Source organism: Mustela putorius, unplaced genomic scaffold, assembly GCF_011764305.1.
Source record: "Mustela putorius furo isolate JIRA1106 unplaced genomic scaffold, ASM1176430v1.1 tig00000145_pilon_pilon_pilon, whole genome shotgun sequence".
Classification (NCBI taxonomy): domain Eukaryota; kingdom Metazoa; phylum Chordata; class Mammalia; order Carnivora; family Mustelidae; genus Mustela; species Mustela putorius.
Genome location: NW_025421294.1, coordinates 3,694,595 through 3,709,819, shown reverse-complemented (window position 1 = coordinate 3,709,819; position 15,225 = coordinate 3,694,595). Strand labels below are relative to the sequence as shown.

General features: G+C 39.7%; 1 protein-coding gene across 11 annotated transcripts in view; it reads left to right on the top strand.

Moving 5' to 3' along the window:
- The window catches only part of MAST4 (microtubule associated serine/threonine kinase family member 4), a 562,814-nt gene that overhangs the window by 512,574 nt on the left and 35,015 nt on the right, over positions 1-15,225 (top strand). For all 11 annotated transcript variants that reach the window (XM_045075267.1, XM_013062463.2, XM_045075266.1 and 8 more), the window contains 6 exons: positions 346-413; positions 2,826-2,911; positions 9,073-9,281; positions 10,661-10,799; positions 12,559-12,691; positions 13,575-13,740. In XM_045075267.1, coding sequence (XP_044931202.1) covers positions 346-413; positions 2,826-2,911; positions 9,073-9,281; positions 10,661-10,799; positions 12,559-12,691; positions 13,575-13,740 — 801 coding nt within the window. The remainder of the gene's footprint in view (positions 1-345; positions 414-2,825; positions 2,912-9,072; positions 9,282-10,660; positions 10,800-12,558; positions 12,692-13,574; positions 13,741-15,225) is intronic.

Below are 15,225 nucleotides of genomic sequence, written 5' to 3'. Positions count from 1 at the left end.
CCTGTCTGAGCCTGGAAAGACGTGCCTCTCTTGAGAACCCGATGATAAGAACAGTTATTACATACACACCCCTGCCCCCCAACCCTAAGTTTGTGTTGGCCAGTCAGTCCTGCTAGCTGAAGCAGAGGTCCAGCTCTGAAGTACCTAGGATCTAGGTGTTCATGAGACAATGTCCTGAACAATTTTCAGAATGTCAGTTATCAAGTCTTGCCATTTTTGATTTAAGATTTTCCCATGAAGTATAGAGCAATTTTTTTTTTTTTTAGTATTGAAGAAGTTACTTCTTATCTAGTTGAAATTGTCCTATTCTCTTAAACCTTGTTTTGTTTTGTTTTTTAAATTTAGAAATGGCTCAGTTGGGAAACTATGATAGTGGGACAGCAGAAACACCAGAAACAGATGAATCAGTGAGTGTAAGTATCTTTCTCAATGAAATATGGTGTTGGTTTTTCTGTTTATCCGCTTCTGGAGATTTGCAGTGTGTCAATAACTTTATTTCTTCCATAAACATGTGTTGTGCTTCTATGTGCAAGGCAGTAAGCATATAATTTCAGCCCGTCTTTCCAAAGAGAAAGAGATTAATAAAAAGAAGCCATACACAAAAAATAAAAATGATAAATTCGAAGAAGATGTACAAAGAAAAAGGGCCCTGTGCTACTAAAACATAACATTGACAGAGAGTGACCTTAGTCTTCCCAATCCAAAAAGATCTCCTGAGGAAATGGCCCAGGAGCTGTGGTATGAGAAGTTACTAGGGTGAGAAGGGCATGGAGGGAACATTCCAGGCCCAGGGTGCAACCTGCACAAAGACTGTGTCACAAGGGATCAGAGTGCATCTGAGGATAAGGGCAGGGACACCATAGAGACTGGAGAGCTGGGAGCAAAAACCAGACATAGAGGTCCTTACTGTTCATCTTTGTCAAATCCTTCCTTTCAAAGAATGGTGGGAAGCTATTGAACTTGGGAAGAAATGAATGTGTTTGTGGAGTGGGACAGATGGACAGGAAGTTGACCCAGTCAGAGTTACAGCTTAAAAACAATCTTACAACGGCGGTATAGATCACAGATGGGGTGGGGGGGCAGATAGGGGTGACCATGGAGAAGCCACTCAAGAGGCTTGGCAGTGGCACAAGAAAGAGTTCCGGGATATTGGTGCCATTGTCCCTAATTGTGAACACCAGAAGGGGAACCAGGCTGAAGCAAGTTGGGGGTGGTCAGGAAAGAGAGGCAGCTGTGTAGCTTGGGGGCTAAGTCTCTAGAGTAAGATGACCTGGATTTGAAAGCTGGCTGCATCTCTCACTAACTGTGGACATCTTCTCTGTGCCTCAGTTTCCTCTTCTATAAAATAAATATATAAGGTGACAAAATAATAAATGAGATAATTTATGTGAAATGGTTAGATCAGCAACATTATTACATGCTAAATAAATGATAGTTGTTCTGTTAACTTTATCCTAATTATTATAATTTTGAATTTTATATTATATATTATATAATTATATTATAATTTTGAATTTGGGTATTATAATATTATAATAATATAATAATTAATACTAATAAAACTATAATATTATAATTTTGAATAAGTGTAGACTTAAGTTTTGGGGGGACATTCAAGAAGAGCCATTACACTAGCATCCGTATACATGGTATGGGATCTCCCAGTACTTGGAGGATTTTGGGGAGTTCTGAATGGGGTAAGAGTCATCCATGGGCATGAATGTGGTCACCTGGGTGGGGAAGAGTTAATGAGACAGGTGGGCCTTGAAAAGAATCTTTGAGTCCAAAGCTGCAGGGCCCCATCAGAGTGGAATGGTAGGACAAGTGAGTGGTTCCAGTCTTGAATTATGTCCTCTGAGATAGGGTGTTAGCAGTGATGACTAGACCCAGGGCCCATGGCCAGAAACCTTGGTGAAATAGAGAAGAAGAAGAGTGGCTTGGTTGAGCAATATAAGTAGCCCAGAGGCCACTTCATGGCCCCTGAAGTCACCCAGGATAGTGAGAGAAGCATAGAGGAAGGTGGGAAGCTAGGTACCCAGGTCTTCCTTTGATAAATGGGACAGTGTGTCAACTGATGACAGCATCCAGTGGGGGAGGTTGACAAACACCTCAGACTCATGGGGTTTCTTCCACAATTACAGGAAAGAGCTCTGGGCTCTGCAAAAGGAGCAAAGAGGCTGTCCATGCTCATCCTCTCAGACCTAAGATATGTGGAGTATGAAAGAATATTTCCAAAAGAAACAAACAAACCCATTTTACTTATTATTACCCTTTGAACTCAACTTTTTAAAGAAATGTCTTTTTGAGAATAGATTATCTAAACCATGGTAAGACTAATGATGTGGAAGTCAGGAGAGGCACACATTGCCTCGTTGTTGCTGACTGCCTTTTCCAAATAAGAACGGTTGCCACAGGAAGGACAGACATCCTCTGATCAGGGACAGAAATGCTGCACCAACTGAGCAGCAGGGAGCCCAATTTGGGACTCAGTCCCAGGATCCTGAGATCATGACATTAGCTGAAGGCAGAGGCTTAACCAACTGAACCACCCTGGCACCTCCAAATTAGAAATTTTCAAAAGCTTGGTGCCATCATCTCCCAGAAATGGAGGTTCACTTAAACTAGACTGAGGCTCCGTCATGAGAGGCAATCTCTCAGCACCGCCCTGCAGAACTCAACTTGAAAGCTGTGTGCTTCCTTTGGCTCGGATACTGCCCTTCAACAGATTCCACACCAGAGCATAGAATGCAAATGTTATTTGTGGTACTATTAAAACCATTTTCTTGAGTTCTCAACTCTCCTAACTTCCTTATTTTGTTTCCAAGAGCTCGAATGCTTCCCTGAAACTTCAAAGGAAACCTCGGGAAAGTGATTTTGAAACGATTAAATTGATTAGCAATGGAGCCTATGGGTGAGTAATTCAAGAAAGCTCTCTATTGTATTTTAACACACCTGAGTAATACATTCTTCGCATTTATCCTAGGCCAAATAGACATCATTAGGGACTTGAGTTTTCAGTTCACTGCTCCTCCGCTGGTGGGTATAATATGCAGCCCAAATCGTTTTTCATTTAGATACTCCATCAAGAAAGCCTATCAAGTGACCTGGAGTTATTTTAGAGGTATGAAGGAGACTTTATAAAGTAAATGTACATTTTTATATATACCTGTTTCCGCTTCCTTTACTGTGCCCTTTGGGTGCAGAAATACCTGATTCCTGGTCGTATATATGCATACATACATTTCTATCTGGATATATAAATAATCTATATCTCTGAAAACATGTAATTTCATATATAGATAGCATCACTACTTAAGAGTTAGCTAGTACTTCCTCTCTGACCGCCAGTCAGTCTGGTGAGAGAAGTACTTAAATGAGAAGACTGCTTGAAAATTTAAAGCAGTATATTTCCCTCAGTCTTTATATTATACCAGCATTTTGTTTTGCTTTTCAGCTGAAGTCCGTGTTCTTATCTGGTCACAGTAGCGATGCCCCCTTCTTGCTTCTTATTTAGAGACACAGGGTTTTCCTCTCAGGGCGTAGGAAGGGTCAGTGGTGACGGGATCCTGCTGAGTTTCTAAGAAACAGTTAGGAAGGGTAATTAATACACATCCCGTGTCCTGATCCGTTTTAGACAGCCCAAGAGCTCTAGTTTAATTAAGTATTAATCTCAATTCCATCTGTATATGGAGGGCAATAAACAATCCCATAGACATTTATTGCCATTTATCACACAGATGAGCAGATGAGATAAAGTGATTTTTGTTATGCCACAAGGGATGTTTCTCCTTATGACTTTTTTTGTCTCTAATATTTTCCACACCATTAACTTCGTGAAGAACTTAAATAGTTGTGAGTCCTTTCTGTGCTTCACTGATTTATTTCCAGGATTATGTCAAATGGTATATTTCTTGATGTGGCTTGTAAATGTTTTCTGATGTCCTATTTTCATAACATTGTCTTTCATTCAGGGGCCTCGCGGAAACTTTATCCCCTAAGAAAATTGATTTAGCATATAGTCGTTTGTGAGTTTTGTTTGTTTCTTACTTGGTTGTAGTTCCTGTTGGTTCTTGAGATCCTCCGAGGATTTCTTCCTTCATTAGGGAGAAAAATGGGTCTTTGATTTAATGGGTCTCTGGGCTGGAGCACTGATAGATTTTATTGGCAGTGGAATTCTAGAATAAGATGATCTGTGAAGCACCACTTTTATCAAATTTGGGCATATATCTTAGCAGTATTTGGAGTTCTAATTGGTTGAGTAAACTCATTTGTAGTGCAATTAAAGCGCTGTCTCGTAGATGAGGTATATCACACTTCGGGGACTGGTTGGGAATATACAAGAAGTTAAACAAGCTGTGAATCGGTAAACAGCCCGGATGCAGGCCAAGTCATTAATGGGCTGACAAGCTGCCTGCGGGAACTTCTGCCCAGCAGCCAAAACTTCTTTCCCTCTTTTGCTCTCCTTAGATTTAATCTCCCACTACATTTCTGACAGATTTCCCCTTCGTTTTAATTCTTTTTAATTTAAAATTTGAATGGCGCTAAACCCATTGGTCTACCCAGTCAGGATGCTGATGGCAGGCTTCCGGAACCTGGCTAAACACGGGGATGCTTCTCTGGGCGGGTGAACTGAGGCTGTTGGATGTTTCCTTGGCATTTGTGTTAAAGTCCGCCACTCACCTTGGTGGCTTCGAGTGACCTTGATTCTGCGATGTGGTGAAAATCGCCTGTGCTGGAAACTAACCCTGTCATTAGAAGGAGCTAAATAACACATCAGGGTTTTCTCAACATCATACTTAGTGACAGTTCATGTTGTAAACCCAGTCTGCTAATTTGATATCATCCAGTCTCCTCCGCTGAACATGTTTTGGACACTGAGCACTGGTTTATATATATTTTCTTCTCGCAAGAGCCCCAAGTGCTGTTGATGTTATTTCCGCCTAGATGTGGGGAAAGAGGGGCTCAGAGGCACGGCTGGTCACAGGTGTGCTGATTCCAAGCAGTGTTCCTCCCTTCTCCAGGTACTGCTGTTGCAACTTGGAGCCGTCTTTTCTTGATTCCACCTGGACTTTTAAAGGACAGCTTTGGATGTTTTCAGAGTGAAAGAGTAAAACTGACTTAATTAAAAAAAATTAAATTTCAAAGGCACAACATTTCTGTCCCACTTTGCTTTTTGTTTCTAGCTTTGCTGTACATCGTTCTCTCTGATGCCTCAAAAGATGGGGTCATTTATGCGACAGATGCATGTGCATAGGTTGGTGGCTACAGCTCTCTCCCTACAGCCTTTCCTCTAATACGTTCACTCTTGTTCACATTACAGATTTGCTCGCACGGATTCATGTCCTGGGCTTTCGGGTTTATGCATTATTTTATACACATGAGATACTCACACTCCAGAGAGGACTGATTCATTCTGTTCTAGATCCCATCAGCTTTTGATTCCATCTCTCTCTACCCTCCCACTCCTCACTTCTGCCTGGGGTGAAAAAAAGCTTGACTGAGAGAGGACAGGTACCCGGCTCCATGCATCATCCCCCGCCCTTTGGTTCTATTATTTACCAGGCAGATCAGTGTAGGAAAAAAGAGACCGAAGCAGCCTTTTGAAAGAAAGCAGCCTTTCTTTCAGGCCAGACTGCAGAGAAATGAGGGGCTGAGTCAGTTCAGTCCAGTTTTATAACCTTGGATGGTGTATAGCTGTGCTTAGCAGTGTTAGAGGTCTTGTCCGTCAGCCAGCTTCTGTCTGTCTCTCTGTTTCAATCTCTCTCACCCTGAATTCTCTGCTGAATTAAGTCAATTTGGAACATCAGCTTTCAGGAGAGGAAGGAGGGTGTACATGAGAGAGGACAATTACTGCTCAACAACCGGATTTCAGCATTAAAAAGACTATTCCTAAGGCAGTAAAGAACTGTAAAAACAAGAACATAAAACAAAGAGATAAGTAGCTACAGCAGATTCTAATTAAGAAGTGTAGTTGACTTTTGCAACTTGATCAAGATATGAGCGTCCCCGGGCAGTGATGTCTCAAGCTACCTATAGGATTAATTTCTGTGGATGTAGGTAAATTTCCCTAGGCATTGACTGATGATGTTAAGCACATCCTACTAAGGCAAAGCAAAAAGTCATGAGGTTCTATAAATTGCAAGTCTGAGAGTAAAGGTGTGGGTCCTTCCCCATTCACAGAGTGCCCCTAGGAAACCTAGTCCGGATGCCAGTCAAACTGGGCCCGAAGCCTCTTTCTCCTTTGTTCTTTCATTAAATGGCGGAAGGCTGTTCTTCCTTCCCCACTTCCTGTTGTCCTCAGACATACGGCTGAGCAGTTTTCCATGTAAGAAACACTGATAGTTGATTGAAAATCCCATGGCAGCCCTCTGACAGTCTACAAGTGAGGTTCCTAGTATCATGTCTGGAGGGTCCTCAGTGCAACATCTACTCGGTGTGAAATATCCAAAGAGAGAACGTGAGCTGTATTCCAGTTGACTCTCGGTCGTAGGCAAGCACTTACGTAAAGATACTGTTTTTTTCAACATTTCAAATTCTAAATTTCATTTTAAAATGTAAATTCCCTGTTTCAGAAATTCGTCTTCATAACAATATTTGTTCCCCAGTGTTTGTCTTCTGTTTCTGAGTAAGTCAGGTTATTTTCTGTGCTCCCTTTGTATCTGTCTGTCCACTTTCCAACATCTGATTAGGAGAAGCTCAAGGTTTTGGGGGGATCTTGATTTTATTCAGTCAGTATTTGAAAAAGAAAAATAGTGTAAAAGCCTTTGATCCAGAAAGAAGTAGTAGTCGGTTGGTTAATTAAATTGGTCAGAGTTGGAAATCATTAAAAAAAAATGATGTATACTTTAAACATACTTTTAATTTCAGATGCATCCTGAAATTAAACATTTCAGTGTAATCTAAATATATATAAATTCAGAGGTGCCTGGGTGGCTCAGTCAGTTAAGCATCCGACTCTTGATTTTGGCTCAGGTAACAATCTATAGGTTGGTTGTGAGATCCAACCCCATGTCCTGCTCTGTGCTGGGCATGGAGCCTGCTTGGGCTTCTCTCTCTCCCTCTCCACCCCCCCACCCACCACTCGCGTACTCTCTCTTCAAAAAAGAAATGATGTGTGCGTGTGTGTGTGTGTGTGTGTGTATAATTTCAGTAGTCCTCTGATATAAGGCCTTTTTAGGACAGCCTATATAAACCATCTTTCTAATACATTGTTTTTGTTTTCTACTTTTCGCTACTTTAAATATGAAGCAGGAACTTGAAGCAATCTACGTGTAGGAATCTAGACTGTATTATTTTTCCCACTTTTGAAAACCTTCTCACCCATACTAAATCAATAGGATTTTTATTTAGTAGCTCATATTTACCATATCTATCAGTACTTTCCAAAGCATTCCATTTTTTAAAAAAATAAACAACAAAGTTTTTCTTTTTCACACTCCTGTTTCATCGGTTTAAATATCTGTTTAAATTAATTAATCCTGATATCAAGCCTCACCAGAAAAACGGGTGTAGGAATAAACCCAGCTGGTGAGAGCCCCAGCGTTTGACATCCTGAAGAAGACTGCTAGCCTGTGTGGAAAGTGTTGGCCACCCAGCTGGCCAGCTCCCCCGTCAGTTTGTGGTACAGTGGAAATAACAGCGCTAGATTCTTCCTTGAGTTGGTTATATAAAGTGTGGGTAAAAGAGATTTTTTTTATACAGTGAAGGAAAGAAGAGAAGACCAAAGAAATATTGGGGTGGGGGGGAGAAGTAAAGCAAAATCGAAAAGGTAAGGTTTAAACAGAGACCCCAAAAAAATGATTTTGCAAGTGAAGGAGAAAGACGGATACAGTGAAAAGGCAAACATACAGAGTTGAAAGAAAAATGAATTTCTAGTTGAACAGTTGGGAGGAACATGTGAATATCAGTTAAAATGAGATTGAATATACTTCAGATTTATGTAAGTGGATTTTACTTACTATTATGCATCTCAGATCAGGTAACTCCTTGTTTTAGGATGCAGACGTTGGACATCCTTTACTGCGAGTGATAGCTGTTTAGGTAAATTATTATTTATTTGAACATTTCCTAACCTGAGAGCTCACATCTATTCCACAATAATGACTAGTGAGGAGTAACTTAGGAGAAAATGAGCCAGTTGAAGATACTTTCCTTGTTGCTCATCATTGCCAGGTGAGGTTTTAAGCCTCCTCCTCCTCTTGACTGGTTTCTTCCATATCAAGCATCAAAGAGTCCATTGTCTTTGCCCAGCCAGAATTGGTTCTCTAGAGTAGGTGCGTGAGTGCAGCCTCCTCATTTTACAGTGAAGTTGGCTGTCACCTTGACCATGGGTCGGATGGACGAGTGTATTATTGGCTTCCTTTTATGTTGGGAAATGCATTTTCTGTTGAAACAGCCATAGGTGTAAATGATACTGATGTGTGTAGTGAGGAAATACACTGCTCTCCATTGCAAGACAGCCTCACGTGACCTATTACATACTTCTCATTTATCTGGGATTCCATGGGGAGTAAATCACCCTCAAGTTGGAAGCCACCTACCCTAAGAAGCTTTGGTCCTTTTTGCAGATCCCAAGGGTACCGTGTAGAAAATTACCGCTTTAGTCAGTCTAGGAAAAAATGCCTAACATCTATCTAATGCTTGAAAGGATATAGCTCATGGTTGTATATGTCCTTTTTAAAATTCTTTTCCCACTCTGACTTATATATTGAATTTTGCTTTGTTTGTGGAAGAACTGAAAATATCGGTTAGCTCTTGGAAAATAGCTCATTCTGGAGACTGTCCATTTCTGTCCTTGCAGTGAAGATGAATTTGAAGCCTTATGTGTGACCAGTGACATTTAGCGAAAGAATAAGAAATAAATAAATGGTGCCATAAGATTTTGGCCTGGAGTGGGATGTTTGTAACTGCTAGGATAGTATGTATGAGCTGAATTCCAGCGGCCATGTGAATGCAAAAAAAAAAAAGAAAGAAAGAACAAACGAAGAAAAGAGAAGCTGGCCATCACATGGTTTACTGTATCCAGAAGCATCATCACTTCCCGTGAACCCCAACTCTTGTGCTCCTTTTCAGGGCAGTCTACTTTGTGCGGCATAAGGAATCCCGGCAGAGGTTTGCTATGAAGAAGATTAACAAACAGAACCTCATCCTCCGAAACCAGATCCAGCAGGCCTTCGTGGAACGGGATATCCTGACTTTCGCAGAGAACCCCTTTGTCGTCAGCATGTACTGCTCCTTTGAAACAAGGCGCCACCTATGCATGGTCATGGAATACGTGGAAGGTAAGTCAGTGTCTGACACAGAGAACATGACACCTGTACCCAGAAATCACTGGCTCCTTTGTGCGGTGGAGGCCTTCCCTGTTGGGCTGTGGAATGGTTGTAGCCGCCCAGGAATTGAAGCCAGGCAATGAGATGGCTGTATTCCCAGTCATCATCTTCTGATAATTGCTTGTAGAGTGCCTGCTCTACTATAACAAAGGGAAAATTAGTGCTATTTGGAAGAAGGTTGTTTTTCTTTTTTAATAGCTTTTAACTACCTCTTCTCAATTGGTCATTAAAGTTAGAATGTAGGTGATGGGATTTTTTTCCTACTTACTTTTATCACATAGCATAAAATCATTCATTACAATTGATCTTCTTAAAGAATGAATTAAAAATACATCCTTTTTTCGTCTATGGTGTGAAATTAAAAATGAGTTAGGGGAAAAGAACATAAAAGTCAAGAAAATTTACCTTTTTTTTTTTTTGACGTTTATGGCTTACCTTTTAAATATTCTTATTTCCTTCCATTTTACATTCAATTTCTGCATTTTTGGCCATGACTTATTGACATAAACTAGGTTAATAAAAAGAATATATCAGGAAGGGCCAAAACCGTCTGCAGAGCATCTAATTTAGAGCATCTAATTTAAGCTCTAAAACTTATAGGAGCAGAACCCCAAAACTATAAAACTCAAAGAAACATTAAATATCATCTAGTTCAACCTTTTCATTTTGCAGATGAGTGAACTGAAACCCGAGAAGGGGGGAAACTTACTAGATACTTTCCTTGTGGACACAAGACAAAATCATAGCTTACCTGATTTCCACCCAGTTTTTTTTTTTCCCCCATGCCAGCACCGGGCTTTATTAACCTTGGTTGTGTTTACCATAGCTGACATTTGTCACATGTTTAATAAATACTAGCAATATCCTAAATTCTTTACATAGATTACCTCATTTAGTCCTCACAATAATCTGAAAAGGGATGACAGTCTTATATCCTAATATTACAGGAAAGAGCCCGGTCTAGTTTGACTAAGATCTACCTGCCTTAAGAGTCAAGGGTAGGATTTGAACTCAGTACACTGATTCCAGAACCCAAGCTTTATGCTGGTGTATTTTGTTCTTCAAATGTCAGTTCCGCTTCAGAGCAAGTCCGCTCTCTTGCTTAGAAAAAAAAGCAAAAACATAAAAACACTTTTTTTTCCCCCCACACCCCACACCACATCTTAATTAGAGATGTGATTACTCTGTGCATGGTCTCCACTTAGGAATTTGAAATGCTATGTCTGGGGATAGAGGGCATTCTGCTTTGAAGGTCTCTAATCTGAACTGATGGTCTTCTTCCATCCTAGCTGATAACTCCACCTGCTAAATCTTGTGCTTGGGTTTTATAGGAGGTGACTGTGCTACATTAATGAAGAACATGGGACCTCTCCCTGTTGATATGGCCAGGATGTACTTTGCTGAGACGGTCTTGGCCTTGGAATATCTACATAATTATGGAATTGTGCACAGGGATTTGAAACCAGACAAGTATGTACACCAAGGAAACACATCTCTTTTTCCACACTATACAAAGAGTTGTTTACTGTCTCTAAAGATGTTTTCTTTAATGTTGCTTTGCACGTTTTGAAGTTCTCCTATAATGTTCCCAAGTGAGTTATTTTAGCAGTTTATATGATAATATTTATATAATAATTTAAAGACTTTGGTGCTTATAATAATAGCTTGTAAGAAACAAAAGAAAAAGATGATACAAAGCCAGGATTAGTTAAAATTTTTTAAGTTTTTTGTCATGTTCAGTTTTGGATAGCTTCTAGAAATGTGCTACAAGTTTTTTTCTGGATAGTTTCTGCATTTGGTATTATCCCTATTCCTTCCTATTCCTATTCCTTCCCTACGCCACAGTGATATACTTGGTATTATATTCTGTCTCACATTTAATACTGAATTTAATTTTTAATCTTCATGACATTCGTTTTAATGTCTGATTTGAGATACAGATAGACTTTTTTCCTCCTAATGACTAAGTTATTCATCTTGACACCATTTATTAAATGTTTTATGCTTTCTCTACTAATTTCATATACCTCTAAAAGCATTACATGTTAATATGTAAAGATTCTAAGCGTGCTGAAAATTTTATGATTTACAATTAATTCATGCTCATTCCAGAGAATTTTGAAGTACAGAAAAACATGAAAAAATTCATTCACAGCATTACCTAACAAAAACAACTGTTAGAATATGAACTATTTCCTTTCTGTAGCTGTTTTTTCTCTTTTCACATCCTCTCTTCCTTTAACGTTTTAATTAATTAAAATTCTAATTTTTCCTTTGAAAATGAAAACTTTAAAGATTAAATTAATAAAAGTGTCACATGTGAATTCTTTGCATTATATAAGAAATCTGCATTTTGTGCTTAATGAGCAGAAATTTATAATTGATCCACAAGTTGAAATCTTGAACAGTAGTTCATTTTTCTATCCAAGTTCTTTATCTTATGTGTCACTTAAATCACAGATGGTTGCTTATCTTAGTTTCTGATGTATGGCATGGGATTATTGAGAACACTTCTCTATTTTATTATTCTGAAAATAGAAAGATATCAGAGTCCCATGCTTATATTTTTCTAAGTTTAAACCTGTAAATGATACTGTATGTGGCTGCTCCAACAAAGATTAGCCAGGCCAGGTGTCTGGCCCTCCCTTGTGAATCACACTCATGAGCCAGATACACATATGTAATGTGTTAATGGGACCCCATCTCTTCCCAGGCTGGTTTTTTGTTTTTGTTTTTGTTTTTGTTTTTTAATTTTGTTTATTTGACAGTGATCACATATGGGCAGAGAGGCAGGCAGAGAGAGAGAGAGGAGGAAGCAGGCTCCCCGCTGAGCAGAGATCCTGATGTGGGGCTTGATCCAGGTCCCTGGGATCATGACCTAAGCTGAAGGCAGAGGCTTTCACCCACTGAGCCACCCAGGCACCCCCCAGGCTGGATTTTATATTGAGACTGATACCTCCGGAACCTGGGTGGCTCAGTCGGTTAAGTGTCCCAACTTTTGATTTCCAGTCAGGTCATGATCTCAGGATCATGAGGTCAAGCCCCGTGGTGGGCTCCACGCTTAAGATCCTCTCTCTCTGCCCCTCTGCCTTTCCCCTCTTTCTAAATAAATAAGATTGATACCTCTACAGTAAATAGTCTTACAAATTGCCAAGAAAAGGAGAAAATCTAAACAGAAAGAAAAGAACTTCAAAGTAAGTGTTACCGTATGTGTCCTTTTGCTTCATAGTTTGCTGGTCACCTCCATGGGGCACATAAAGTTGACAGATTTTGGATTGTCCAAGGTGGGACTAATGAGCATGACCACCAATCTTTATGAGGGCCATATCGAGAAGGACGCTCGAGAGTTCCTGGACAAACAGGTAGGCTTGGCTGCAGCTCAGCTGGAGAGAGAGAAAGAAAAAGTACGATATTGCCACTGACATTCCGAATCAACTTGTGTAAGCCAGGTCTGCATTAGGACTGGGCGTTTAGATGTCTGTATGAGCCTTACGTTTAATAAAGTGCAAATTGCTTCCATTTTTCTCCCTGGGCCTCTTTGAACTGTCCGTTCCTCCACATTCCTCCCCCAGCATTATGGTCTATTAGCAAGACGAACGATGTAATTGCACACAAGTGAGAATGTGAGAGAGACAAATGGAAAACTGTTTTTGTAAGGAATTCAGGAGTCTCAGCAGAGTACTCATGAAACTCATGATGCATTGTACAATCACGGGTGCTAAAATCCGAGCCATGGCCCATTTCCCTTTAAGCATGCCTCATTACCATGTGCCCACAATCTGTTCATTGTAAAGTTACTTAAGGTAAACACATCTCAACCGACATGCTTTTCTGAAGTAACCAGGATGTGACTCTATTTTGGTCATATAAATACTAAAATTATCTGTGGTGGTGACTGATTAAACATGTATCATTATATTAACTTTGAGGATTAAAAATGTTTTTAATACTGTGAAATAAGTGAAACCACCAAATAGCATCAAACCTTCCATTCAAAATTACTCATTACACATAGTTTAACATTGCCCCAGCTTTTTAAATTTCCCCTTTTTGCTGTTTAAATATTTCATTGCCTTTGGTGTTACGGATACTGACTTTTAATTGCTGTTCCTAAGTTCTTTGTCCGATTGGATCTCTGTGATTGAGCAGGTGCGCTCTGGGCAAAATAATTGGTGTGTAGCCATCTTACTCATTTTAATTCATGTCTAATATTCCAATTATTCTAATATTGCAATCATCTTTTAGGTCTGTGGCACACCTGAATACATTGCACCAGAAGTGATTCTGAGGCAGGGCTATGGGAAGCCAGTGGACTGGTGGGCCATGGGGATTATCCTCTATGAATTTCTGGTTGGATGCGTGCCATTCTTCGGGGATACTCCAGAAGAGCTATTTGGACAAGTCATCAGTGGTAAATATCATCAAGCATTCTCTTCAAGCGGCTGTTGGGAAACAGCTATTGCATGCAATTCTGTGGAGTATTGCCATTTTAACTACTAAAATGTTAACCTTTATCAAACAGTTTAGCCAACACATTAAAAGAACTCACTCATCATAGCACATAACTGACTTTCACAAATCTCAGGGGATCAATCTGTGTTGAAAATTGATCTGAGGAAGTTTCATTAACATGGAATTTGGAAATGTGCTAGCAGTGTGACCAGTTTTTATGTGTGCTTTTCTGCAAAAGAAATTCATATGGGATTTGTAAATTATTTCATTGCCGTCCAGTCTTCCTTTCTATAATAGGAAAGTTGCACCAGGGAAGAAAAGGTTAATGTGGGTAGCATTTACATAAATGGGGGAAAATGGCTAATGACGCAATGAAGAAATTAACAAAAATGTAATAAACCCTAAAACAAATGTCTACCAAATAATAAATAATGAGAATGGGAAGGAAGCAAATTTAATCCACAGATTGTTAATGATTTCATTGGTGGTTGTTATGGTGTAATGTTATTTCTGTAACAGCTGTTCATCTTTCATTTAAAATTCAATAGCCTTTAGATCTTAACCTGCACACTGACCCTCACTATTGTTATGCGGCTTGTGGCAAAACTAAATGATAATTAAATAGGTTCTATTACTACCCTACCTGCTGTTTTTATAATTTTTCCCGAAGCATAGATCAGAAAGGCCTCTCCTCCTCAAAGTTTACCAGTTATCGCTAACATCCGCATCACCCACTCAACCACCTTTTGGGCTGTGCTACAAGGTCTATCAGTGGAAAGAGAGGGAAAATTTGTGGTGGTATGAGGAGTCCCTTAATCACGGCATTATTCTCTATCATTGACTTTGCAAGCCAGGCATATTTGTAAACTTTAACAAAGTAGATTTGTGGGTTGCCTGCAGTGTATAACCCTTTTCTACAATATCTGAGCTGTTTATGGATTTATAACTAGGCTGTTTTCTGATAGACCAAGGCCTGAATGGCAAGAGGAATCAACTGTTTAATTAACACAAGCAGCAAATGCTGGCTTTGTTCTCCATGCCTTACGGCTCAGATGCATATTCATGTTTTATTTTCCAAATCAGATTTAAACTGCAGCAGAGGAAGCTGGAGGCAGGCACACACAGAAATAACTCATGTTTTTATTGCATTTCCATACACACAAGCACGCACACCTTATCTTCAGGCGAACTCCTGTGGAATGTAGAACATATTCTAATATTTATGGACAGACTTTAAATACTTCCATTATTACCATGATTACTTTGGATTTTTTTGTCTCCAAGCTTAACACTTTGGCCTTTCGTTTGTCTCTAGAAATAGTTATTTTTGCAAAATTAATTTGTGCTTCTGGAAGCTGAAGAGCTCTAAGGGCAGGGTCAAATTCACATTTGAGAATAGTGAGAAAGAAAAATCATACTCTCTTGATTGCCTGGAAGGGCGACC